Source organism: Pteropus alecto, unplaced genomic scaffold (genome assembly GCF_000325575.1).
Source record: "Pteropus alecto unplaced genomic scaffold, ASM32557v1 scaffold22, whole genome shotgun sequence".
NCBI lineage: Eukaryota > Metazoa > Chordata > Mammalia > Chiroptera > Pteropodidae > Pteropus > Pteropus alecto.
The window spans coordinates 8,858,575-8,886,099 of record NW_006434839.1 but is presented as its reverse complement, the minus strand read 5'-3'; the positions used below and the strand labels follow the sequence as shown (position 1 = coordinate 8,886,099).

At 40.4% G+C, this 27,525-nt stretch overlaps 1 protein-coding gene across 1 annotated transcript in view; it reads right to left on the bottom strand.

Moving 5' to 3' along the window:
* Positions 1-7: 7 nt before the first annotated feature.
* TSGA13 (testis specific 13) overlaps positions 8-27,525 on the bottom strand; it is a 30,420-nt gene continuing 2,902 nt past the window's right edge. The window contains exons 2-7 of the mRNA XM_015588301.2: positions 11,628-11,768; positions 9,709-9,780; positions 8,587-8,799; positions 3,668-3,807; positions 3,058-3,185; positions 8-307 (exon numbers count right to left, since the gene is read on the bottom strand). Coding sequence (XP_015443787.1) covers positions 51-307; positions 3,058-3,185; positions 3,668-3,807; positions 8,587-8,799; positions 9,709-9,780; positions 11,628-11,768 — 951 coding nt within the window. The 3' untranslated portion in view covers positions 8-50. The remainder of the gene's footprint in view (positions 308-3,057; positions 3,186-3,667; positions 3,808-8,586; positions 8,800-9,708; positions 9,781-11,627; positions 11,769-27,525) is intronic.

Below are 27,525 nucleotides of genomic sequence, written 5' to 3'. Positions count from 1 at the left end.
ACCCTGCCAGCGACCCGGCAGCCCATGCCCGGAGCGGGCTGAATGCGATTTTATTTGGTTGACACTCCTCGGATGGCGACTTCTGCAAGCCCCTCAGTCTCTGGAGACCGAGGCGAGAGGCCCGAAGGGTTTGTTTTTACTTTAACGACAGTGGCATTTTTCATAATCCACTGCTGGGCCCTTCCATTGCGGAAGGCGCTCTCCCCTGGCGCGGTTCTGGTGGGCTTCTCTTTCATGAGCGATGAAAGGGTTAGTGGTTCCCAGTTCATCTTGCAAGTCGGCGTGTCCCTTTCCGACTTCTTAGAGACTGCAACAAAGCACAGGGCACCTTGGTGAATGTGGATTTCCAGAGGTTCTAGAAGGACACCTAATCTGAGGCGTGAAATTGACCCACTCGGAAGGACGGAAAAGCTGGCCTGTATTCTTAACGAGGGGATAGATTTTGGACCACGGACTACCGTACCCAACTTTCTTTCTAGTTCTGGATTCCTTCCCTTCATTAAAGCCCAGTGTAAAACACTGCCAGTTTAGAGTCTTCCCTTTAAATGATTCCATCGGCATCCACATTGATAACTTACCTCTTACTAAGTTAATTTGCATTCACCGGTATATTTATTCCCCTCTTAGACTTTAAAGTGTATGTTGGTTTTCCATCTCCCGTCTGAGGGTGTAACTAAGAAACTCTTTCTGCCTTTGGCTTCAGTGTCATCACTTTGTTCAGATTCTCTTTCAACCAGTGTTCTTGGACGCTTTCCATTGTGGGCTCTTCTTGCTCCCATCCCTCCCACTTTTTTGACGCCTTATGCCTTGTAAATGTCCCTTGAATCCATTGCCTTATTCCTACTGCTAACATCTTAATTCATGTCCTATCATGTGCCTCTTGGACAGCTTCCTAACCAGCTTTCAGGATCCCCATTAATAGAGATTCTCTATGTAATCTTTATTTAGATGCCTGGTAAACTTGAAACTTTACTGGTGGAAGGAGGGGTTGCTAGCAATAGAACTTTTGCTTGAAGCTTTTCTCTTTTGCTTGAAGTGGAGGCATTGTTTCAACTTCACAGTAAATTGTCTTTGTTTAGGAAAAGCACCATAATGGGCCTTTTAGATTTATCAGTAAAGTCAATATTCACTCATTTTTTTTTTTGAGGGAAACTGTAAAGCTGTAGACTGAGATATTAAGTATTCTGTTTAGAAATGTAAATTGGATGTATTGTTAATAGGGTCAGGCCCTTAAAAAATTACAGAAATCCTAATCTAGATTAGAGTCTAGAGAAATTCTTTCCCCCAATATGGATTTAAGCTGAGCTATTAATATCCTACATATGGGATCATTTAAGATTTAACTCCAACTTTACTAAATGTACTGTTAACTATTATGCTTGACTTATCTGGCTTACAAAGCTCAAACCTTACTATCCAGATGGAATTTTCCCTAAAGGAAATACAAAGGCTCTTCAATTTACAATGGGGTTACATCCCAATAAACTCATCGTAAATTGAAAATATCATAAATTGAAACTGCACTTAATAGCCTACCAATCATCACAGCTTAGCTTAGCCATTTTCTATTGAATATGTTTCGCTTTCACACAATCGTAAAGTCAAAAAAACTAAGTTAAACCACAGTCAGTTGAGAACTGTCTGTAGATGTTCCTACTTATTTATTCTGGGGCTGAAAATAAACAGATTGGGGGGAAGGGGCGACCCTCTTCCCTTCCTTGGGCCAAGGGTATTGCGAGCCTAGGCTGAGACAGTGTAGATAAGCCAAGAGACTCACAAGAATGATTAACGTGCTGGGAAGTATAAAGGAACTGAGCCGGGTTTGAGGCTGAGCCTAAGAATAACGTAAATTTTAAAGCAAGATAAATCACTCTCTGCCATTATCTAACTTCTCTCCACATCTATGAAGTGTCGTTTGACAACACGGCTTGGTTTTAGCTGTTTGTGGGGAGTTGAGAGAGGTAACAGGTGGGCGTGGAGTGGGGTGGCAAATGGGTACAGGAGGAGCAGAGAAGCCTGAAGAAGCCAGTCAAAGGGTGATACAATATGACCGCACACTCTGGAACCATGACAGTTTGGACTGAGGATGGCAGGAAAGGTATTAGGCAATCACTGGGATGTGGAACAGGTAAGCATACTTCGGGGAGATTTGGAAGTTGCTTGAGCTGAGAATCCCCATAGGAAAAATAGACCTTGTCTTGAAGCTATAAGCTGGTGAAGTCTGGGAACTCATCAATTATACTTCGAAGACACAAATGTCTAGTGAGTGTTCTGAAATCCTTCACTGGGTCTCAACTACCTAGTGGAGAAAAACCAAGCCCTTATTCACATAATACACAAGGACCTTCACGGTCTGGTCCATCTATCTATCTCACCCAGTGAATGTGCTCTTATTGGTACTAGGTAAGTGTCCAATACTTAGTAGGTGCCCCATAAATGTTAAAAGAATAATTTGTAAGGAGCTTTCTTGTCACACACTCTTCCATACAACCTTATCCCCAACCTCTTCCACCCCAGAGAGTGCGTGGAGTCCTGCCTCCACCCCAAAGAGACTCATGGACCTCTCTGAGACTCCTTAGGCCTTTCTGCATACCACTGGGTAGTTTTAGGTGATACATAAACATTTTAAATTTTAATTATTATGAATTTGATTAAATGTATGTCAGAAAAAAGAATATGTAATTAGTATATCAAACCCACGATGGCAATGATACAGTACTAATTAGGACAAGAACAAAAACTATCCTTTTAAAGGAAAACGTTAAGTAAATAATAGGGCAAATAACATCAATATGGCCAAAATGATTAAAATGGGTAGGTGATATAGTTTGGGAAATACTATGCTACGACTTTCTTGAAATTTGAGATTTAAACAGGGTCCAAAGTCTAGCACCACTCGAGCTTCTATCAGTTCCTGCCTTCCATGCTACAAGGGAAAATGGTCTTCAGGACCTCCATGAGAGATGTTGATTTGCCCTCATCTCTTGTCCCCATAAATTGTCCCTCCTGCTCACATCTCAGTCCCATAAGCCATTGCTTTGAAAAAGAAGAGCTTACCATCTATCTTCAAATCTCTTTTAAAGACCGGTGCAAAGGTGAGCAGAGGATACATATTTTTCTGTTTCCTCAAAATGTAGTCTGTTGAATATTTCCCTTCACTCTTGAAATCATTATTGGTGGAAAACCTTAACAAGGAAAGCTCATTTAGTAGATCCCAGGGCAAGGGGTTAATAAAACCAGTCACTGCGTGTCAGATTCCAGGGGAAAAGAAAGGACAATGATGGCAGGTGTTCTTTAGTACAGGGTAGAGAACTGTTCAGTGGAATGGATGCTTCTAGAACCTAGCCTTGTAAACCTACGAAAGAAGTTCAGAATCTCCTCTCTCCTCTCCAAACTGGATACAGGCTGCTTCTAGAACTAGCTTCAAATAAGATCTCATAACACATTGTTCCTGTGCAATAGCCCTTACCATGTACTAAGGTAAATTTTTCTTGTTTCCTCGAAGCATTGATCTTCACTCTTGAAAATCAGTCTCAGTGAAAAACTTTAGCTTTGCATTACTCTTTCTCTTTCATTAGGGTATAAATGAGGTTGGCGGGTTGGTCATACAAGGAATGACAGGAAATGATAGGAAAGAGAATGAGAACAAGAACAGCCAGGACGTTACCTAAACCACTGTTCTCGCTTGGATGTGCTGCCTTCCAACACTGTCACAGGGAACACTGATTTCAGTTCACATCTTAACTGTTTTTTCTGAGGCTTCAGGGGTAGGCGGGATTTCTTAGAGGGTTTATGCTGATAACTTTCCTGCAGCAGAGGGAAGAAGAATAAGTGAGGGAGGGAGCCTGAGTCCCTTGGGACTTAAAGGCTGAATTAAGTTCCTGGACTAAGCTCCAGTTCCCCAAAATGATGCAGCAAAACCTGTCAGAGAGGGATGTGGGGACTCAGAAACCGAGGGGAAAGGAAGCAGTTCCCTGAGTGGGCTAATGCATATTTGTTTCATTGCCATATGACTTGTCCAAAACTTGGTCAGTTTCTGAAGTAATTGATTGAACTTGCCCACTGGCCCTTTGAAGTGAATGGCAGAGGAGTTTACCCAGTTTTGAGAAGGATTCAATTAGTGAATTGCTTAGAAAACCAAACATTGGGTAATAAATTGGGAAATAGTTCTCTGGGACTCTACCTCCCTTTCTCATTCACATTCTAGTCCCTGTCTACCATGAAAAGGCTGTGGAATGAGATGTTTTATGAGGTCACAATGCCATCATTACTAAAGGTCATAGATTCAAAGACTTTCTGAGAGGATTTTAAAGGTCATCCAGCTTAACCATTCATCTGACACTCATATATCACTATCAAGTAATCAATCTACCTGTACCTAAAAATTCAAACTATTTCATCTTTGATCAGCTGATAGCTATCTCCCTGTAACTTCTACCCTGTAGTGCAAACAGAAAACAATGGAGAGTTTCCTCCACAGAATCCTTAAAGAATTTGGAGAAATCCAACACGTTCCTAAGTTCGATCTCTCTTCCAAGCTCAACATTGCCAGTATTTTGAACTTTTATTCATATGACACAGCTTTCGTTTCCCTATTCCCCTGATTTATTTCATTGTAACTCATTTAAAAAAGTTACAGCTTATATTCTTCCTAATGTGTGGTGATCTTAAATGAAAACAATATGCTAGGTGTAGCAACAGCAGGACACATCCTGTCACTCCATTAGTCTCTCTATTCAAATGTCATCACCTCTTCTGAGAGCCTACTATCTAAACTACACTATCTAAAATCACCACTCACACCCTTCAGGCTCCATTAGTTTATCCTGCCTTGTCTTGGCACTTAACACATTTTATATAATCTGTGCAATTGTTTGCTTGCTCATGGTCTGTCTACCTCGATAGACTTAAACTTCATTCGGGCAGACTGATTTAGTCACTGATATTAGATCCCTACCACTCATGACAGTGCCCTGGCACATAGTAGGTGCTCAATAAATATTTGTTGACTAAATGACCAAATTAATTAATTAACAAATAGTGAGCTTTTTCTTTAAAAATATTAAAACTTCTTTAAAAAAAAAAAATACTTGCTGCCGAATGTGCCTTTTTAGTTCTGTATTCATTCTTTTCACGCACTTCCAGTTTTAAGGAACGGGAATCCATTCAAGTTACCTCAACTAATAGAAGTTTTACTGTAAGTACTGTAGACCAAAAAAAAAAAAACAACGGGGGTTCTCTAAAAAGTAACCTCACAGGGTGATTTGATTGTAAATTCGTAACTGGGCAGGTCATGGTGGGTAGTCATGTCCCAGGCCTGTGACTTCTTTAGTAAAAGGATTTAAGCCAGACCTCTCCATTATCTTTGTGCATCTAGGCTAACACTTTTGAAATACCAGAAGTAATTCTCCTTGAAGAGAGCACATAATCTTGTTAACTGTCCTGTAACCCAATCCCCACCTTGCTTTCTCCAACCTTCCTACCTGCCCTCCTTAATTTCAAATGCATAAAAGAAGCTGCAAAACTGTCATTCTCTGGAGCATTTGAGACCTTGCTCTCCAACATATGTCTTCAGTTAGCTCAAATAAACTCTTCCAATAACTACATGTAGGTTTGGAGATTTCCTAAACTGACAGAGCACATGTGCCTAGGAAGTAAGACATAGCTAACAATCTGGCCACAAAAAAGAGCAGAAACGTTAGGGAGCTAGACCTCATAGTGGAAAAACAGCAATGGAAAAGTCATTAAGATTCCAAGACAGCGCTAGCTAAGATCCACCACTGCATGGGTTTGTGTATCTTGCCTCTAGCATCAGATCAGTAACATCTCTCTCCTATTCTCTTCCTACCTGCTTCCTTATCTCTCTACCGTTTTCACTCCTAACCTTTTCTATCTATAGCTTCTGCTTGTTCCTTCCTACTTCCCTTTAACGTCAACCTAGCCCTACTTTCATGGTCTCTCCATTACCTTCTCCTTCATGGTTTGATTCTTTTATGACCTCTCTCTATGTGTCCTTTTAGCTTTCATTCCTACTGCCCCAATCTCTTCCTTTCCAAATTCAGATGCCTGGAGGTAAGAATCTGATTAGAGCTCATGGTTTGGTTGTTGGTAAGTTGGTTGGTTTGGGTTTGGGGTGACCATGACAGGTCTCTAACTAACCTGTGAATATTTTTTTCACTGGGTCTGCTGTGCTCCTCTGGTCCCAGCTGGGGGTAGAGGACCAAATTTAGTTATACAAAATAGCACCTCTTAGGGCATCCTTTTCTTCATGAACTGTGGTAGGGTCTGTTTGATTTAGAAGGAGCTATGAGTCTAACAGTTATGGTACTAGACATGTCTGGTCCATTCTACAAGTTGCCTGCTGGAACCCACACTCTTCTATACATGCCTGAGCAAAAGAATGCTTCTTTTGTATATGATCTTAGGCTCACAAAAGATTGTCACATTGTCAAGAGAAGGGTGGGATACAGCATGAATAATTAAAGAGGCATTCTAGATACTGGATGTTTCCATCTTTTCGGACTTGTTGGTAGCCCCAGAAAGTTACCATGTGCCAGTCTTTGACCATCAGAGCCTTAACTCTATTAATACAATCTGGCTGGTAACACAATTTGCACATTAATATGATTGGGTCCTGCATGTGATCTGGAAGGCTCACAAGTGCCAGCTGTTGGAAGAAAGCTCTTTTTGAACGAAGGTTTCGTGATAGTCTTGTATTTCCTTCTCTACTTTGAGCGAGGCAATCCTGGCTCAAAATTTGTCTCTCTCTCTCAGTGAATCTTACCCACTGTCATGAGGAACAACCACTAAATTTACATTCAAAGGGTATAAATTCTGAGCCCCAAGAGACTGTAGGGAAGAAATCAATTAACTCCTTTGTCAGGATGTACCTTTGGATATTAGCATTTTATCTTCCATTTGGAGAGGAATCTCTCACTACCATCCATGTAGCAACTAACAAAATACTAATTCCACATTCACCACATTTTATTATAAAGGTCTGTCTTGGGTAATTTCACTCCCAGCTTCAAATTTCTGCTATAATTAGATTCTTTTGTTTGTATTTTCACTCATCTCATCTAATTTCTTATTATATTTTGGCCTTCTCTCAAGGTTATCAAGATCTTTTTTAGGTCCTGATTCCCAAATATCTCTTAAATTGATTTTCTTCACTTTCTCTGCTATCAGTTTAGTTCGGTTCTTCAGCATGTCTTCCCTTAATTATCATAGTAACAAATCTTTCTGATTTTTATCTCTTTCACAAATAATGTACCTTTCTCCCAATCTCCAAAAAAGGTGTTTCTAAATTAATGCAAATTTCATTATATGCTTTCATATCCTGCCATTTACTCTCTTACATCTCTCTAAATGCACCTCACTTTCTCATGACCCCATGGCTTTGCCCTTTCTTCTGACTGGAATATTCTCTTTTTCCTTTGCCAGGGGTCGCCTCTTCTGTAAAGCCCTTTTTTTTAATTTTTATTTTAACTTTTTAAAAATTAAGTTTGTTGGGGGTAACATTGGTTAATACAATTATATAATTTTCACATATACATTATAATTTGACATCTGTATCTTCTATTGTGTTTACCACCCAAAGTCCAGTTTCCTTCAGCTACCATATATTTGATCCCCTTTACCCACTTCACCCTTCCCCTAACCCCCTATATTTGACCCCCTTCGCCCCGTCTATCTCCCCGCTTCTCCCCCACCCCCTACCCTCTGGTAACCACTAGTCTATAGTCCATGTCCATGAGTCTCTGGTTGTCCTGCTCATTTGTTGCTTTTAGGTTTACATCCCACATATGAGTGATATCATGTGATTTTCAACTTTTTCTGTCTGGCTTATTTCGCTTAGCATGATTATCTTGAGATCCATCCATGTAAAGCCTTCTTGATCACTCCCTTTCTCCCAGCAGAGGTACTGTTCTTTGTTGTGTATTACTTCTGTATCATATATTCTTTTATATTTCATATATCCTCATATAATTACTTTTATACATCTCATTTATTGATTTGTTTCTCCTATTACACTCCAAGTTCCTTCAAGATAGAAACTGTCCTGTAATCATCTATATATTTCAGTTCTAACTTAGTATATGTTCAGTGATTGTTTATCGAATAGAATTTGAACTACTTTAGTGCCTAACGGAGTCCCAAATGTCCGGCTACTGTAATAGTAAATTCTCTGCCTTGTTCTTCTTCCTTTCTCCTGACAGCCGAAAGCAATGTGTACAAAGCAAAACCCTTTACTCCTTTCCCATTTAGATACTTATTTCTGTTCCTTATCCCTCATTTCTCGATTTATCCTTTACAACATTATACTCAACTAGAAAGCCAGTTTACCCTTTGTTAATTACAAACTAAATATCTTTGGCCAAGGGAGAATAATTTCAAATTAAAACTCTCTTTTCTCTGTTTCATGATGTTTCATGACCTAAGCTTTTCCCACTCTGAAGCATATGGCAAAGAATTAGAAGGAAGAGGTTGGCTCCCGAATACCACGTTAAGTTAGCTCCCTTCTTGAAGCTAACTGCTAATTGGTCAGGGTCCTTATTTAGGGCACCAGGAGACTTCCCCCGGTGCCATTACCTTGAGAAGTAACTCCTTGGAAAAGTATTTTGGTGTGATGTCCTTTCCTTCCTGGGCCATTGGGCAGGGAAGTGGGTTGTTGGTCATTATCAGTAAGGTCTTATCCCGATCATACTCTGTGACTTTAAACATGAAGCTTAAGATTTTCCTGTTGCGAGCCATGAACTTCTGCAGCTTGGTGGGCTTCAAAGGTTCATAGTACTGGGCCTAAGCAGAGTAAGGTTTCCAGACAGACAAAGGGATTAGATCAAGAGATTAACTAATCAGTTGGCTAATCTTTTGCCCCTCTGGGGTAGGAACAGAGGCTGGACAGGGGCTGGATGAATCTGCTCTGAAATGTGTTTATCAGAAAAAGTCTGAAGCTCTTTGGCCCTTTGTTCCCTGAGAGGGCTCTCCACAAATAAATTAAGGAGCTGGGGAAACGAGACAAAAATTTTCACAATAAAAGGGGCAAGACGACTTAATTCTCCTAAAAGAACGTGACAGAGTGTCCAACATAGTGGAGTGAACAGAGAGGTTTCTGAGTTACACCTCCATGGCCCGCTCCATGGCTCTCTCAGAGGCAGGACAGAGAGCCAGCCAGGGACCAAACGCCTCTGCCAGGGAGTTCTGAAGGTGGGAAGGATGGCCCGGTCTACGGCTTCCCACCCTCCAACTTTTCTCCACAGGCACAACCACATAATAAGCACAACCCTAAAAAGCAAAAGGAGTCACAAAAGACAGCAGGTCACTTAAGACGTTGGATGGGTGAAGGGGCAGTCCCACTAAATTTGCTTTTCTGTTAATAGGAGGAAGGCAGAGGATTCCAGAGAGGGAGGGAGAGGGAGAGAATGGAATACTTCCTAACTAGTAATGTGTTTTCTCGACTAAAAAAAAAAAAAAAATCAGCTGTGGGGACCACTTTCTTCCCAGTTCCTCCCTCTTCCTTCGCCACCACCATTCCCAGCATTGCCTGTGTCACAGTGTCTTAGGGAAGCTCTGCCTCCCAGTCCCAGGAGCATGCGCAGTCATAGAAGTGGCAGCATTCGGAGGCAGTGGGGATACTCCGCAGGGGTCCTCTGCACCATTGCTGCAACTTGCTCTTAGGGATCTAGGGGCAATGCTTTTTCCACCTACCAGATTTGGATGGACTGTGTAATGCTGAAGGTTCTTGAGAACAAACTTTGATTGCCCGCCTGTATCAAAAATCTAGAGACAATAATCAAAATTAGCGGTTTAGTACCTCACCCTACTAAAAACTGTTCTCTAATATAAATCAAGTGAGGTGAACACTGGGCCTTGTGTTTTGCACCCTGGGTTTCTGGAATGAGAGCCACAGCAAGGAGAGCTAGGTTCTGAGACATCCCGACAGGGAAACTTGCTCATGGAAATCTGGACCAGCTTTATGAAATGTCATGTAAAACTGTTAGGAGGCAAAGCAGACAAGGGCAGCAGCAAAGTTCAGAGGGGGGACAGATCACTCCAAGGGATCACACCTCCTCCTTCTGCCTTTTCCATTTCTATAGCAGTGAAATCAGGTGAAAATCACCATGGAGGACAACCTTTAAGGAGAAAAGTAAGTTACAAAAGGGTGATAACTTAAGGGCTGGAGTGGAAGGGAGGCCTTCTGGCTTGGCATAACTGCCCAGTGAGCTGGGAGGGGACACGCTCCCAGAGGAAGGGAGAAACAACATTTTGCATTTTTACATTTTTGTGCAATATATGATTCTTCCCACAATGTTGCAAAAAAGTAACTGAATTTTGGTAACACTTCTGTCTACCGCTTTGCATTTTTCTACTGGTGGTAGTGCTGGTGACTGGCAGACTGTTTTGAGTGCCGTGTCTAGTGGTGGAGGGTCTGGGCCACCTCCATCTCCATCTGCTGACCCCAGCTTGTGGCCCGGCTTCTAGCTTAGCCCTAGGTTATCTAAGGGTGAATCAGTCAAAGGGATGAAAACTTGAGGAGGTAAAAGCTCTAAGTTGTCTCCTTTTGGCCTGGCATAACCAGAAATCAGAACGAGAGGAGGGAAGCACAATCCTGTACTTGGATCAGCATTTTTAAAGATTGCCATGTCCCCCAGGAGGTGATATGGTAAGCTGGGGTACAGAGGGAAGAAAACATGCACTGAACGAGTAAATCAAGCAAGCGGGTGAGTGGCGAAGAGGGAAGTGGTTAGAATGGGGCAGAACTGTGTGCCGAGGGCAGGCGTCATTACGCTCCTGGAGGAAAATGCCAAGATTTGGTAATTCCTGGGGCTGAGGGAGGACTAGAGGGAGGACTAGGAGAAAGACTAGCAGAGCGACTAGCAGAGCCACGCCGTGCATTCCTTTGGGAGGGTGGAAGGAAATGTGGGACAGATCCAAAGATGTGATAATTTAATCTGTATTATCTTTTGGAAAACCGAAGTCCCATTGCTCCAAACAAAAAACATATTGTAAAAAAATCTGCTTCACAGATATGACATATATAATACACATATTTAGAACCATAGAAGTCTAGGACAATTTATTTGGGAGAAAGATGTGAAGACTTTTATAGGTAAAAAAAAAAAAAAAAAATTAATTGTGGGGGGAAGGTCTCTGTGGAAACTGTTTTTACTCCCAAAGTTTTCTGAGGTATTACATCTCTGCTCCAAATCGGTGTCCAGGAGTTGACTAAACCCACAAGATTGTCCAAATTGGAATATATTTTCAGTTTTGTTATGTTGAATAGGCTAAGTATCCTTGGCTGATAAAATAAAAGTTGGCTTGGAAAATGTACTTGAATACGATAAACCTGGGGATGCAACCAAGCTTTTGCTGCAAGAGGTAGCCACGGTTTCTAAGTCAGTCAGGATTTACCACTCACTCATTTATTGCTGGCGTGTCCCCATCTCTTCTCTTTTCCACGTCCCTGTTTCTCTTTCATAAAGTTAGGTCAGCTAAACTTTCTCTCTGGATGAATACTGACCCTTTTCTGTTTTTCAATAGGAAGTTTATAAGACACAGCTTATAAAGTACCCTAAGCAACTCTAAAGAAAGATCACAAATAAACATTTGCTAATTCTCTTCCTTACCTCATCATCATCCACAAAGATGCCTTTCTCAAGTGTAACTGGCTGAGTTCCTGCAGTCTTTGATTTGCCACGTGGAGACCTGAAAAAGAGGCAGAACATCCAGTTGCTCCGAGGCCTGACCTTCTGCACGTTCTCGATCTCCTTCAACAAAGTTTGGGAGCCTTAGAAGAGTCCAGTTTAGGTGGTCACTAATTGGAAAACATATGGGCAGTAAAGAATAGGCTTCCTTATTCAGTCTGCATATTGGGGGAAAACAAAACCTCAGTTTCAAGTTAGGCAAGTGGGACCTCTTGGAGACAGGATGACATCTGATGAGTTGATTTCTTCTAATACAGGGGTTTTAGACGACTCGAGGAAGTGCTCTAGTAGGCTACTTAAGGAAATTCTTTTGGGCAGCTGGACCCTCACAACATCCTTGAAGATCACCTACTGTTTTGAATGCCAGCCTGCCTACTCTTCACATGAAAATGGCTCTGCCTTCAATGATTAACCGATGATTCCATGAGAATACAGTTAGAGGGGCTTCACAAAGGAACTCCAATTCTTAATAACCACGCTTGGATTACTGGCCCTCTTATGTTCCCAACCACATTTGTTTTTTTTTCCCTGAAAGTGGAGTAGTAAAAATAATAATGGCAAATATTCTCATTTTCTGCTCTGTCACATACTTTCCCATTTTCCACCCAGCTACCAGTTCCCTCTGGGGAAATGAGGGCAAGGGGCAGAGTGGCAATCCTTAGGAATAAAGTATTTTAGATTTCTTGACTGATTCTCACTAAACCCATTTACTTCCTGAACATAGTGAAAGATGCTCACAAGTAAGACCTAGTTAATGACTAAAATAAGTGGCCTGCTTCCTACTTGGAGATAGTTCCATTGTGGGGTTAAACTAGCTCAAATTAAGTAAGATCCTGCAACTACTTCAACTAGGCCTCTGTCTTTAAAAATGAGGGTGGAAGAATAAGAACCAAAATGAGGAAAGTGGAAATAGCCGAGCTATGTAGTTGGTAGGTAAACTGGCTATAGCATGGGACAAATAATCCCCAAATCCAGGATCGAATCCTATCCAAGGATGCCTCACTTCCATCTCAGGTCATAAAAATAGTCTCAAGGGGAGCAGGTGACAGCATTGTAGCCAAACCAAAATAAATTCATCCTCACTTAACATCTTAAAGTTAGTATGTCCTATTACCTTACAGTATCTTAATAATACTATAATTTTTATTGTATCACTTTTCAAAATGATTCTTTAGTATCTAAAAGGCAGCACAAGATCCCAGATACTTTTCCTCAAGACCAATTTAAGGCATAGATAGAGCTGCACAAAAAAGGCTTCTTCAGCTCCGCAGGATCCATCATGGACAGCTTGGGGCTTTCCTTTTGGCAAAGCTACTCCAGTTGCTGCATGAAACACAGATGGAGATCTGGTTTTCGATCTGAGAACAGTCGACTGAAACATTTTTAATGACGGCCTTCTCTGTGACTAGTACTGTTCAAAGTGCTATGGGCTACAAAATAAGGTCATATACAATGGTATTTATAACTTAGTTGGGCAAAGAAGACTACACACTTGGCAGGTCTCCTTTGGCCCATAGCTGTTCACTGCTAGGTGGGCCAACCCAAGGCAAGTAGTATTCACTCAGAGGCCAAACTCAGTGCTTCTAAATGGTCCACCTCCTGCAGGATTCAATTTGATCCAAACATTCTTTCGTTAGCACACACTGTGTGCCCAGCTCTGTCTTGCTCCTGTATGGGAAAGAAGAGAAGACTGATGGGTGCTGTTGTGAATGCAGAAAATGCATAAGACAATGATCCTTGCCCTTGATAACTTAAATTTAGCTGATAAATGGGGGCAGAGAAGAGGAAGTGATTGTTAGATCTGAAACAATAATAACAAATATGCTAATATATTAGATAAGTCACTTCATCTCTTTGGGCCTCAATTTCCTAGGACATCTATAAACACGGAGAGAGTTAACCAAATGACTTAAAGGTGACATTCTAATTCCATGAGAGTGGTAAGATTTACCTGTGTAAGGACCTGAAATAAAATTAATTCACGGTTCAGTAACGGGAGAGAGTTGGAGGAGTAGACATCCTTTAATGTCCACCCCATCTCAATACAACCATGTTCATCCACAGAGTAGGCCTCAGGAGCTGAGAGGGAGAGGGAGAGAGAGAGAGATAGTGTGTGTGTGTGTGTGTGTGTGTGTGTGTGTGTGTGTGTGTGTGTGTTGGTAGGGAGGGACAAGGAGTTGATATCTTTTGATAATTACAAATGAAAGAGAAGAGTTAATGATGTAGAACCCACCGTTTAGAGAAAAGAGAGGTTTGTGATGCTTATGCAGTTCATGACTAGACTGTGCTAAACTCTGAAAATGCTCTTCCAGGGAAATAGACGAATGAGCTTTTCATCTTTTTCTCACATTTAGTTTTTCCAGTTCATGTATATAAGGAAAGTAAAATAAATAAGAGCCATCAAATTGGGAGGTTCAAGTCTTGTGCTGCTTGTCTGCAACCCTGGGTAGATTTAAAAAATCACAAGAACAATATAAACTACATCAAAAATAAGAATGGAAAGAGCTGGTATACCATACATACCTTCAAGGATACCAGGGAAACTTATTTCAGGGAGGAAGAGGAGATTCCCTGGCATGGAAACTTTCCATTTTGAAAATACCTTAATTATTCTTTTCTCGATTCTGGAGGAGACACGGAATTTGGGATGAACCAGCAACCTAGAATGCTGAGGTGTTCTATGTTGGAATCAGAGAATGAAACGCACAAAGACTTAAACAAACTCTGCTCCAATTCTTCTTCCCTCACCTATGACCTCCCTACACACACTGACCTTCTCATCATATTTTAATCAACCTCTACCTTAGGCAAAATTTTCGCCACACTCCAAAAACAGTGAGCATTTTTCTCTTCCTCTCCACACTTAAAACATTCACCTAACCTCTTCAAACGATTTGAATCTTCTTCTTTCTTCGTGTTACTGCTCAGACCTTTCCTCTTCAGAGAAGACTTTCCAGATCATTCCAATCCCAAACTCTGGCCCATAGGCATTGGTTTTTGTGCATGAAATTATACAGGATCTTATAGTTCTGCTTGTACTTTTCTTATGTGAAGGTATTGTTTGCCTCCTAGGCAGTGAGCTCCTTGAAAATAAAAATGTGAAATATATGTGTGTGTGTGTGTATGTATGTATGTATATGTGTGTGTGTGTGTGTGTGTGTGTGTATTTTTTTGTTTCCCCCACAGTGCTTTGTAGAGTAGGCATTCAAAATCAATATTTGTTTATTTCAATATAGTCACTGAACATTTATGATGTATTAAGCCCTAAGCTAGGCAATGGAAACCAAACATAAATCAGATGTAGTCATAGACCTCAAGGAGCTCAAACTTCAGCCAGTAAGTGAGACGAGGAAAGAGTTGCATGCCAACAGATTGCAATGCCTATATTAGAGGTCCATTCAGGATGCTATCAGAGCACAGAGGAAGAGCACTTAGCCCGGACGAGAAGTGACTGGGAGAGATTTGGAACTAACACCTAAACTGAGCCTGGAAAGACGAGTGTGAGTTAACCAGGTAAAGAGAAGAGAAAATGGGTATTTGAAAAAGAGGGAGTCACTTAAGCAAAAATATGAGACTAAAACAAAGCATAGCTTGTTTAGGGGGATTACAAGTAACTGTAGTATGCCTGGAATATAAAATTTAACAGGAAAATAGCAAGAGATGAGACTAGAGAGATAGCCAGGCTCCAAATCCTAGAGTGAAGTCCTTGGTTGAAGCTTGTAGTTTATCCTAAGAATAATGAAAAGCTATTGAGGAATTTTAAGTAAGGAGATACAGCGAACAATATGCATTTTAGAAATATGAAAATAGTGGCAGTAAGAACCATAGATTGGAAAGATGCAGAGGGCTTTGAGATGGCCGTGGCACTACTGAGAAAGGGTAGAGAAATTGTAAGGGTCTGTAGTACTTGCAAACTTGTCCCATCACCCTGTGTTCTAGCCTTGAATGACTTTTTCAAAGATGGCCAGCAGATTCTCTCTACTGGGAATTTGGAAGTTTGATAAAGACATAAAGAGATAAAAGATGATTGTGGCCGAGTGACCATAGGCAGTGTCCCAGACAGAAAGACTAAGCTTCACCTGCTGAGGTCCCCAGAGCTGCCCTAGATCCAGTCCTCCATGAAGTACGGTTCTTCCGTTTTCCCTTCGATTCTGTAAGCTTTCTCAATTTCTTTTCAAATAAATCTTCCTATTACTTTGCTTACATTAATCAGAGTTCATTTTTATTGTTTACAACTAAAACACCTAAACCAACATTGGCTCTAAAGCAAGGTGGAGGCAACAAAGAGGGATTTAAGGAAAAAAAAAAAGGATATTTGAAAGATGTTCGGAAGGTAGAATTAATAGGACTTAGTAACCAATTGGATCTATAGGCTAATGGATATAACCATTTTTTTTTTAGCTTGGTTACCTGAGAGATTGGAAGTATGATTCACCATATTAGAGAATAAAGGAGATGGAACAATTTGGGGGATAAATGATGATTTTGGTTTTGGTTGGTTGAGTATGAGGTACAGATGGGGACATTGCCTAGTAAATGATTTAAAACATAGGCCTATGGCTCCAGAGAGAGAGGTTTGGAATAGAATTACACATTTGGGAGCCAGCCTCAGGAATGCATGCTAGTTAAAGCCGTTGGAGTAGATGAGATCAAGCAGGAGAACTGGTGGACTGAAAAGAGGCCAAGGTATAGGATAGGGCCCCGGAGGCTGCACACACCAGAGGAAGAGCATCATGAGTGGGTGATGTGAGAAACGCTGAAAAGAAGGGGCCAGAGGCTGGGGGAGAACCAGCAGAAAGTAGCCACGAAAATTACAGAAAGGGACAATACCATGAACAAGGGAGGGGAGCCTCTGCCTTAAAGCATCTAAACTGTAACTTTTGAGGTATAGCAAAAGATTTTTAAAAAAACTCACAAAAATTACCAAAGCTTAATGAACAATCCAATGCTACCAACTATAAAGCAGCTACATCCAGAACGAAAAAACTTACTAGGCTTGAGGTCAAGGCAGAGCCAGGATTTGCTTGAACAAACGGAGACCAACTGATAGAAGACAATGTGAATGCATCACACATTCCCCACCGATTGTCTTCTTTTTCAGATATAGGGGTGACATCAACTGAAACTCAGGTTGACCATCCCTTCCTACTACCCCTTGAGTGTGATCTATGATAGGACTTACGAATAGTTTTCTCTCATCTCTTCACCTCTACAACTTTCAACATTCAGATGGAGACCTCATGCCTCAGATAACAGCTGGGTAGTAAGGATGGGGTGCTTGGGGTGGCACAGAGCACTCTGGGAAATGTGACCTTAAAAGCAAAGGGGCACAAGGCAAGAAGAACGCTTTGTGGAGCCATTTTCTTCCTCTCTTCCTACTTTTGATGGCTTATAACAGGGGTCCCCAACCCCAGGGCTGCAGACAGTACTGGTCCGTGGCCTGTTAGGAAGCGGGCTGCACAGCAGGAGGTGAGCAGCAGTGCAAGTGAGTGAAGTTTCATCTGTATTCGCAGCTGCTCCCCAGCACGAGCATCACCGCCTCAGCTCGACCTCAGATCATCAGGCATTAGATTCTCATAGGAGCACCAGTCCCTGGTGCCAAAAAGGTTGGGGACCACTGGCTAATAAAATAGAAACGTCTATCCTTGTGAAATTGTTGGTATCTACCCTTCTTTCCTTCTGCAATGCAAAGGTAGAGGCATGTAAATGCTGAGCAAAGGTAGCTTATTTCATTTCTGGCACTTTCTTCTCAAGCAGCCGGCCAGCAACATGTGGTAAGTTACCTGGGGAGGCTCTTTGTTTGTCAGGGAGAGGCCTATTGTTTTTCAGTGACTTGGGGGATGCATTAGGAAGCCAAATTTATATTCAGGCCCCAGCCACAGTCTCCACACTAGCTTCTAACAACAACAACAAAAAGGTATTTTGAACGTATCCGATTATTCTCGCATGTTTTTAATTATTTCAGAACCTATAGGGGAGAAGATATGTTTGGTACCACAAATTCTTTAACATCCTGGCTGCAGTGAAGACTGCATCTGTAGTTTTAATGCTTTATATTAGTTCAGATATCAGAGAACCAGGAAATAGGGGTTTCAGAAAGTTATCTATTTAGCGAAGTAAAAATGAAAGCTTTCTAGAAACTGGAGACTGGGCAGGGAGCTTTGCCTCACAACCTACCTGCTATCCGTGGTTTATAAATTCATTCATCTCATCTGTTGACCGGCACCAAATCTGAACAGAACTAGCATTATTCAGAGATGAATGAAAGGAAAATTATTTTCAGAGCTAATGAATTTTATGAAGAGGAGAATGTAGCAGCAGTAATAGCCACTCTGGCAGAAATAGCTAAGAAAGACTGAGAGAAATGGAGAAACACAAAAAAAAGAGCAGGAGATAGGGAATCTTGGAAATTCAAGGTCATAAAATTAAAAATATGGGGATACGTGATCAAAAAAGAGTGGAAGCTGTCTTTCCACACAGAATTTAGCAGAATTTAGCACTGGAGTGTTAGGGAGATGGAGGCCACGGGAGAAACAAAAAGGAAAAAAATATGAGATTTTAAATATACAAGACACATAGTAAGAGACAGAAGGCAGTCTCAGGAAAAAACCTGAGACTGGAGATACCCACTGTGGCAAACTTGTAAATGTTTCGGGTGTGGTGGAATGATACATGAAGGAGAGAGGATGTGCTTTCCCGCTCATGGAACCTTCCCAGCCCCACTGACACGTTTCGTTCTTCTGTCTCTTTAAAACAGTTCTCCTGATCTAGCTTAATGGAACCAGAGGACAAGGGCACAGACTCTTAGCTTTCAAGTCCAAGCATCGAAGACCCTAATGTAAGACAAGGACTTAGGAAATAGATGTGATCAATTTGGATGACTCTCTCCAAGAAAGAGTATTTGCTAATATTACAGAATTCTACACTCAAATAAGAGACATAGTGTCATAACTGAGACACAGTTGAGTGTCATAATTGAGTCCATCCACAAAAGGTAGACTATAGGCAACTAGCACTAATTTATCGGCATCTAGTGAGGCTGAACCCAAGAAGTTTCCTCTGACTCTCTTACTTTTTTCATTTTCTTGATCTTTCCAGTTCTTCCAAAATAGACCAGACTTTGCCTGGTGTGATAGCCAGCAACAGTGTAGGATAATACATAATCATACCAAACTACATATATCTTCCTATACGTTACATTTTCATACCAAACCATATACTGAATTTCCAGACTGACAAAAGCCTTACAGGAGACTCACTTATGATAGAAAGACACACACAGCCCAAAAGTAAAGGAAAGACACACACAGCCCAAAAGTAAAGGGATGGAAAAAAGATATTTCATGGACATGAAAAGGAAAGTTGAGGTAGCAATACCTACACCAGACAAAATAGACTTTAAAGGCTATAAAAAGAGGCAAAGAAGGACCCAGCAATTTCCCTTCTGGGTAGTTATCCGAAGAAACCCAAAATACTAATTGGAAAAGACATAAGTATCCACATGTTCATTGTAGCATTATCTACAATAGCTAAGATATGGAAGCAACCCAAGTGTCTGTCAATATATAAATGGATAAAGAAGTGGTACATGTATACAATGGACTATTACTCAGCTATAAAAAATGAAATCTTGCCATCTGCAACAACAGGGATGGACCTGGAAGGCATTATGTTAAGTGAAATAAGTCAGACAGAGAAAGAAAATACCATATGATCTCACTTACATATGGAATCTAAGAAACAAAATAAAGGAACAGAAACAAACTCATAGATACAGAGAACATTTCGATGGTTGCCAGATGGGAGGGGGAACCAGAGGACAAGGGCGAGTGAAAAAGGGGAAGGGATTAAGCAGTACAAATTGGTAGTTACAAAATAGCCATGGGGATATAAGGTATAACATAATATAGTCAATAACGTGGTAATAACTATGTATGGTATCTAGATGCGTACTAGATTTATCAGGGAGATCACTTTGTAAGTTACAGAAAAAAATCTAATCACTACATTGTACACCTGAAACCTATATTATATTGTATGTCAACTGTAATTGAAAAATAAGAAACTCATTTTTAAAAAAGACTGGCAAAAACATCAATATTCATAGACTTAGGGTGATGGGGATGAAGGGTGGGGAGGAAGCTCTTGATGAAGTCTCCTCTTTCTCCCTGTCCCACCTTATTTTCTCTCAAGAAGGAAATTCATATCACTATTTGGGCTTCCTTTGTTTTTGAGGGAGATCTACAAGAAAATGGGTTTGACTCCTCTGTTCAGGGCTGGCCTTCTATTCTCTTTGCTCAGGCCAATCCGGAAATCTGAGTTTGAGTTCTGATGGAGGCCCCCTCAACCCTACTCTCTCTCCATATTTGAGGCATTAGTACATGGTATTTGTTGCCATCGTTTGTTTTTTTATCGTTCTGCTCAGCAAGGGCTGCAGGCCAGGACTTCAAACAACAAAAGCCTCAGGCTCATATTTATTCATTTAATTTGTTCATTCATTCAGCAAATGTTTCATAAACACCTGCTATGTGCTAGGGCCTCTTCTAAGATCTAAGGATACAGTCATAAACAAAACAGACAGAAGTCACTGTCCCCTTGGAGCTTACATTTGGGTTGCAGGATATATACAATCGTGGTTTATATCGGCTGTGGAATGTCTAACAGGCATCTCAGACTTTGACAGGTCCAGAATCATTCTTGATTGTCGTTCTTCTTCATGCCCATTCCTCTTTCTTGTTTCTTATCTCAGTAAGTGGCATTGCTATCTATTCTGTTGTTTAGGCAAAAAATAAAAAAAATAAAAATAAACAAAAACAAGCAAACAAAAAAACCTTTGGAGTTATCCTTGATTTCTCTCATTTCCTCAACTACACATCCAACCTGCCCATTGTCAAGGCCTATCGATTCCATCTCCTAAATATATTTCAAATGTGACTGCTTTTCAGCTGCCCCGGCCCAAGCCAAAGCTCCCTTTCACTTTGAGATGCCTAAACACAGTCATAGCTTTATTTAAGATGAAACTTCTTTGTGGGTGAGGGGGAAAAAAACGGAAGTACTATTGGGGAAGGAATACCACATCAGGCAGAGATTAGACTGCATGCTGGTAGTTCTTATCGGCTCCATTTCCCTTAAGATATCATAGGTGTTTTATAAGAAAGAATTCTATTTCTCAGGACCTTAGAAAGACTCCGTGAACTCTCGCCTAAGCATGCCATTTCCCTGAGTTGCAAGGTGGGCCTGTTCCTCTGGTGTCCTTGTGAACCCTTAATTAGGCCCAGAGACAGTGAAAATGTCACACAGGAGAAAGAGGGAGAAAGAAGCAAATGAATTTCTATAAATTTTTTTAATGTAAAAAAAAAAAGAATTTTCCTGCTCAAAACCTGTCAATACTTTTCTATGACATTTAGAATAAAACTCAAACTCCTTCTCATATTATAGAAGACTTCGTGTGATTCTCCTTATCCCCTCCCTAACTTCATCTCCGGCCAGTCTCTTCATCATGTCAGTGACTCTTGCCATCTTAGACTTCTTGCTAGTCTAGTCCTTGAACGTGCTAAGGTCATAAACTTTCGGGGTTTTTGTTAATTCTGTGCTCTGGAACACTCTTCACCAAGAATTCCTATGACTTAATCTCATGCTTCACTCATTTTTTTGGACAAGTGTGACCTTATAAGAGAGATCCTTTCTTAGCTACCCCAGATAGGTATTCTCTCCCAGACGCATTCTATCTCTTTACTATGCTTTATTGTTCGTGAAAGCCCTTAGATTTATCTGAATTTATACATTTGTTCATTTATTATCCATTTCTTTCACGAGAATGTACGTTCCAGTGTGGCAAAGATTTTTCATTACTATATCCCCAGTGTCTGAACAGCAATACTTGGAATACAGTAGACACTCAGCAAACGTTTGTTGATTGAATGAATAACTGAAAACTCAACTGAAAAATTCCATATAGAATATGGAATTTTGGGGGTTGATTTATAAGTGCTAGTCACTGTTGGTGATACTAGATAGCCATCTCAAACTTTCTTCCTTTTTTATCTTATTTTTAAAGAAGAAATTCTGGGTACAAGGAAAAATCAAGGTGGAACCAACATCAAGGGATTTATATGGCTTATCCACAGCCTCTCTGAGGCCTTTTCCTACCTACCCACCCTCTGCTCTGTGCTCTTAGTTTGGCCCTGATATGTCCATTGCTTAGGACCCAGTCACGTTTGTCAATATCATAGCAGTATGTAGCAATGACTAGATGAAGAGGAAGAGGGCCTGCTTATAAGAATAATAAAACAATACCATCTCAAAGGGTGAAAATTCACTATAGAGAGCCTGCATCCGGTCCGCCTTCACTTACTAGTCAGGCTGGCTCAGAGAGGGTGGGAGGACCCTGATCAGCAGGTAGGGCTGGCCTATTGGGTGTTTCAAATGAAGGGAGAACTGACTCGAGAATGTTAGCTTTAGAAATGACAGAAGGCAAACTAGGGACATATCACAGAAGAATGAAGAGAGGTTGATACTCAGAGGAAGATACGAGACCTGAAATGTCAAAACTAGTCTTCTATAAAAGAAGGATGTTCCTCTGATATTACATCTGAACCTAACTGTTTTTATATTTGGGGACTAGGCTAGGAAAGGGTTAGGGAGATGTTCTGATGACAGTAGTCTGGGGAAATGACTGGGTCCCAGAGAGGTTTAACGAAAGAGGAAAGGAATGACATTAGGGAGCAATTTGGAATTATACCCCAAGAGGGAGCCTAGATCCAGGAAATTATTGAAAGTCGCCCTCTCATGGTAACAGATAGAAAATCCTTAATAAGAACAATTGGGGGACTTCTCTTCGATGATTCCTAGGAATAAAAGCTTTGGGAAAGGATACATCAGGAATTCACAAACGGATACAGAGGAATTTTGAGTTTCAGGGCCTGTTTAAATATGAGCCAAGGGAAAAGGATATGGATTTGGATTTGAGAGAAACAATATAGCTAAATGGGTATCGAAAAGCTGATAAAACTAATAGCTATTACGTAATTACATGTATTTTGAATGTTTAAATTTATAATTTAGAATGTGAAAAATAACTTCTAAATACTGACTAAAACAACGTCTGAGCTTTATAGAATTGGATCTGCAAGGAGTATAGTCGATTTCCCCACTGCCTGCTCTCTTTACCCCTTATATGTCCAGACATCTTTGAGTGGTTACGAATATGCTGGAGGTTGGGGTGGTGGGTGGGTAGGGTAGTCCTCCTTCTTCTTTCTTACCGTGTAGTCTTAGGTAGCTCCTCAATATGTACAGACGTTAATCTTTACCTGAGACTTTGCCCTCTGGAGTGAGAGTCCATTTGACAAATTGCTAGAGTCAGCTCACAGATACCCCTCAGAAGATCTCAGACTCTTTGTTGGTCCACGAGCACTTTTGGAAATTCTCCTGAGAAGTTTCGTTAACTCAATTTATAAAGAGAAAAAAAATATATAGACATGCAGCGTATCAAACTAAAACCTCAACCTAATCAAAACCTCAACCTAATCAAAACCTCAATAGTATAGGGGAAAATGTCCACACATGGAAGAGAAATACATCATCTTATTCAAAAACTGTTTGGTTAGATACTTCAATTTACATGATTCAAACATTCATTGACACTACTGTTTTAATTTTTGGAAATTCTTGTATGCCTTTTTATGACCTAATTTAGTAAGTCTAATATGTTCCATAGGAAAAAAAGATAATATCTAATTTCACTGAAGGGTTTCATAGCAGAATAGACACTGAGGAAGAAAATATGAGTAATGTTTTTGTTTTCTCTTTTTTTTGTTCTGAGATTTAGAAAAGGTAAGATTTATCAAAAGTACATTTTAGAAGGAGATGGGCCACGCTAGGGGAAGCTGCAGCCCCGTGGAATTTGGGAGAAGAGATAAGACTGAGTATGCCCCAAGGGAGGAGCGGGTTTTCAGCAAGAAGAGCTGTAACCAGTAATGTTTTGACATAATAAAAGAAACTACCCAAATTGAAGCATAATGAGAAAAATGGCTGAGAAAAATGAATAAAGCCTCTGTGACCTGCAGGACAATACCAAATGGTCTAACCTGTGTGTAATTGGAGGCCTTGGTAAAGAAGCGGGATGGATATTTAAAGAGACTATGGCCCAAAAGTTTCCAAATTTGAAGAAAAATATCAATCACCAAAGAGTCTCAACAAACCCAAAGCAAGATAAAAAAATAAACAAACAAAAAACCAGCACCGAGGCATATTATGCTCAAATTTCTGAAATCTAGTGATAAAGCAAATGGGGCAAAATGTACACCGTTGTTTAGTCTAGGTTAAGGGTCAATACTATTTTTGAAACTTTTCCCTAGATTTTAAAATCTATCAAAATGAATAGTTAGCAAGAAAATAAGATGGAACCAAAATACTGGTCAATAGCAGGGAAGATGGTAGGGGAGAATTCAGAGGTAAACAGTCCTCCTTTTGAACTCCATCCGTTCAGGAGAATGATACATTTTTTTTAACTTTGTAAAAATTGCATGTTAAACATTTAAGGAGAATTACTAGAAGAATATATAGATATATCTCACACAATATCTTGCTTATTAATATTGTGACCGTTTCCTTGCTTTTAAATACCAACTTTATAGAAGTATATTTTTTGATACAAATGTTTTCTATCCACTATTTATCGAAGAATAATGTATATTCGTGTTCACAAAACTCAATAGAATTTAGAAAATACGTATTTTAAAGACGTGCAAGTAATAATGTGATTTACATTCCAAATATAACTAGCAGAATGTCAAAATCGTATGTAGTCATTTTATAAAGCACAAGTTTTGGCAAAGGAATATGTATTTTAGATGTTGCTGGTGCTGAGAGACCAGATTATGGCATCAAATCAACTGTTTAACAATTAATTACTTCTGATCAGAAAACAATTTTAAAGCATTTTTCTTCCTTAATGTGATGATCTGTAAACGATAGATAGGTATTTTAGTTATGTTTTGAGAACTTGATTGGGAGAGTTTTGATGACATATATTTCCATTTAAAATGAGAAAATACTACTGCTTAGCATTTTTATATAGAACATCTGGTTTACAGGAAAGGATTTTTGGCTGAAGTGGTAGATGCCCCAAAATAAATAAAAATTGATGCAGTACAAGTCAAGAAAAGCAAGAGAATAAAAGCAAAAACAAAAACATGGTAAATTAAAAATGTAAAATAAGATAGAAATAAGTTCAAATAAATAAATATTCAGAATAAACATAAACGGACTAAGCTCACCTATGAGATAGACATTCTTGGGTTGGATTTTAAAATCCAGCCACGGACTCTTTACCTAGTCGTACCTCAAATATAATGACACAGAATGGCTGAAAACAAAGGAATGTAGGAAAAAGGAGTGTTCTGCTTACTCTCTTTCTCCTCTTTTTAAATCTCCTCCACCTCTATTTATTTTGCCTCCTGTGCCATCCTATCTCTATGTTACAGGTGATGTCCAGAGTCTCTCCTACAAAATATAGCCCATAACAGAAGCTTAGTGATGCCCAGGTGGAGCTAGGCAGGTATTGGGTTATCTTCACTAGGATAAAAAATACTAGAAGCTGTTTGCTTTCATCTGGCAGGACCAGCAAAGTACCTTCACCATCTTGCTGCAAGTGTGTCAGACATTTACCTATGATGCTGGAACTGGACTGATTTTCCAGATTTTCTTTACTGCTAATGTGTAGACTGCTGGGGTGGGGGTGGGGGGTATATCCCAGCCCACATAAGGAGATGTGGCTAAATGGATAAAGGAGTGTAGCGGGCTTGACTGTTACTTACATCTTGATGGGATATGGTGAGGTTATTGCTGGGAATTCTTGAAGAAGCTGGAGGTGGAGAGTATGCTGACTCAAACTGGAAACTGGGAGAGACTCCATCTTCCCTCCTTCACTTTCCAGTTCCCGAGAGTGCCTCCAATTGGCAGAGCCTGACCAGCAGCTAGCTTCCTAAAGATATTAATCTGAGTTACCTCAACCTCTCTTTTTTGGCTTGTTCGGTGTTCCAATTATGTAACCAATTACCTTTAGCAAATACTGTTTACTTGAAATATCAGGCATTTCCACTTTCCTGACTGGATCCTGACTGATAAAAGACTCTTGATCCTCCCACCATCCCAAAGAAAATTATGCATGTCCAGAAAGTATCCTTAAAGCCTTGCTAAAAAGCATGCATGCCAGGAAGTGGGAAATCTGAGAGAATTTACATCAATTTATCTTATAAGGCATCAGTCTCCAACCTTTTTGGCACCAGGGACCAGTGCTCCTATGAGAAGCGAACGCCTGATGATCTGAGGTGGAGCAGAGGCGGTGATGCTAGCGCCGGGGAGTGGCTGCAAATACAGGTGAAACTTCGTTCATTTACCTGCCGCTCACCTCCTGCTGTGCAGCCCAGTTCCTAACAGGTCACAGACCGGTACCAGTCTGCAGCCTGGGGGTTAGGGCCGCCTGTTATAAGGGGTCCAGTTTGGAGGTATATGAGGAATCTCCTCCCAAGTAAAGAACTGAGCTGCCTTACATGAAAAGAGGAGGGGAGGGAAGGGGAGGGGAGGGGAGAAAAGAAAAAGAAAAGAAAAAAGGCACACTACCTGGAGGTAACAAATAATACCTTTGGATATTCTGCCTTAACAAATTCAACAGGTGACTCCTTTGAAAAACTGCCAAATTTGAGTGGATCTCAAAGCAAGAAATATTTCTTCAGCTGGTTCAGGCTGCAAACACGTTCTGTCACTTGGCTCTTATGATTTAGTAGATCCAATGACGTTAAAAGGTCAGGATGAAGGAAGGAGCCTGTGGAAGCCTTGGTAATAGGATCACATTAGTGACCCCTAGGATTTTGGGGTGCGGGTGGGGGAGAGAAAGCCATGTCTTTATGGACACATCCAAGTAACTATTCTTATGAACCCACGTTATAATTTCTTTGTGAATATATCCCAAACGAAAAATGCTGTGTCATATGATACTCATAGGTCTGTCTAATCTAATCAGTCTAAAAAATGCTAGATTGCTCTCCACAATGATTTCCTCAGTCCGTTTTCCCACCAGTAGTTCGTGGAGGTTTCTGAATTCTCACTGCTTGTTGCAGATGCTATATTCTTGCTCTGCGTGTTTCTCATCAATCTCTTTTTCTGCCCCTGTGGACTCGGCTCCTAGTTCCCGTGTAATTTGCTTCTGGCCAGTCCTAAAATCTTCTTTAGAGGATTGCTGTTGAGCAGTTGGAGCCACTTAGCCCAGAAAATAGGAAGTGCTACCTGGGGGTTTAGGTCCCTCCAGGGCGCCTGTAGGCAATAGTGACTGCAGAATTATTAAATCCCAACTTCTTTGCCTTAAAATGGTTGGAACTGAGGTGTAATTTGCTTGCCAGAACTCCCCCACAGGATGAGGCTAGGTTGAGGCTAGGACTCTGTCTGAAATACATTCTTGTTTGGTTTCTTCCATTTTTCTGTCCTGTGCCCCCTAATTCCTTACCAGTTTATCCTGGGATGACTTCCTTAATTAATACGTCACTTGCAAATGAATCCACATCTTAAAGTCTGCCTCTGGGGAACATGATCTAAGATACATCCCCACACTTAGTATCATTCAACTTTCTAATTATATTCTATCTAATAGATATAAATAAATAACTTGCTATTTTAATGTGAATTTCCCTGAGCATTTCTTCATATTGTATCAACTTTTGGTTTCTTCTACAAATGCTGGGGTTTTTTTGTTTTGTTTTGTTTTGTTTTTTTATCTTTTGCCCATTGTTTTATTGGGGTTACTGTCTTCTTATAAATTTGCAAG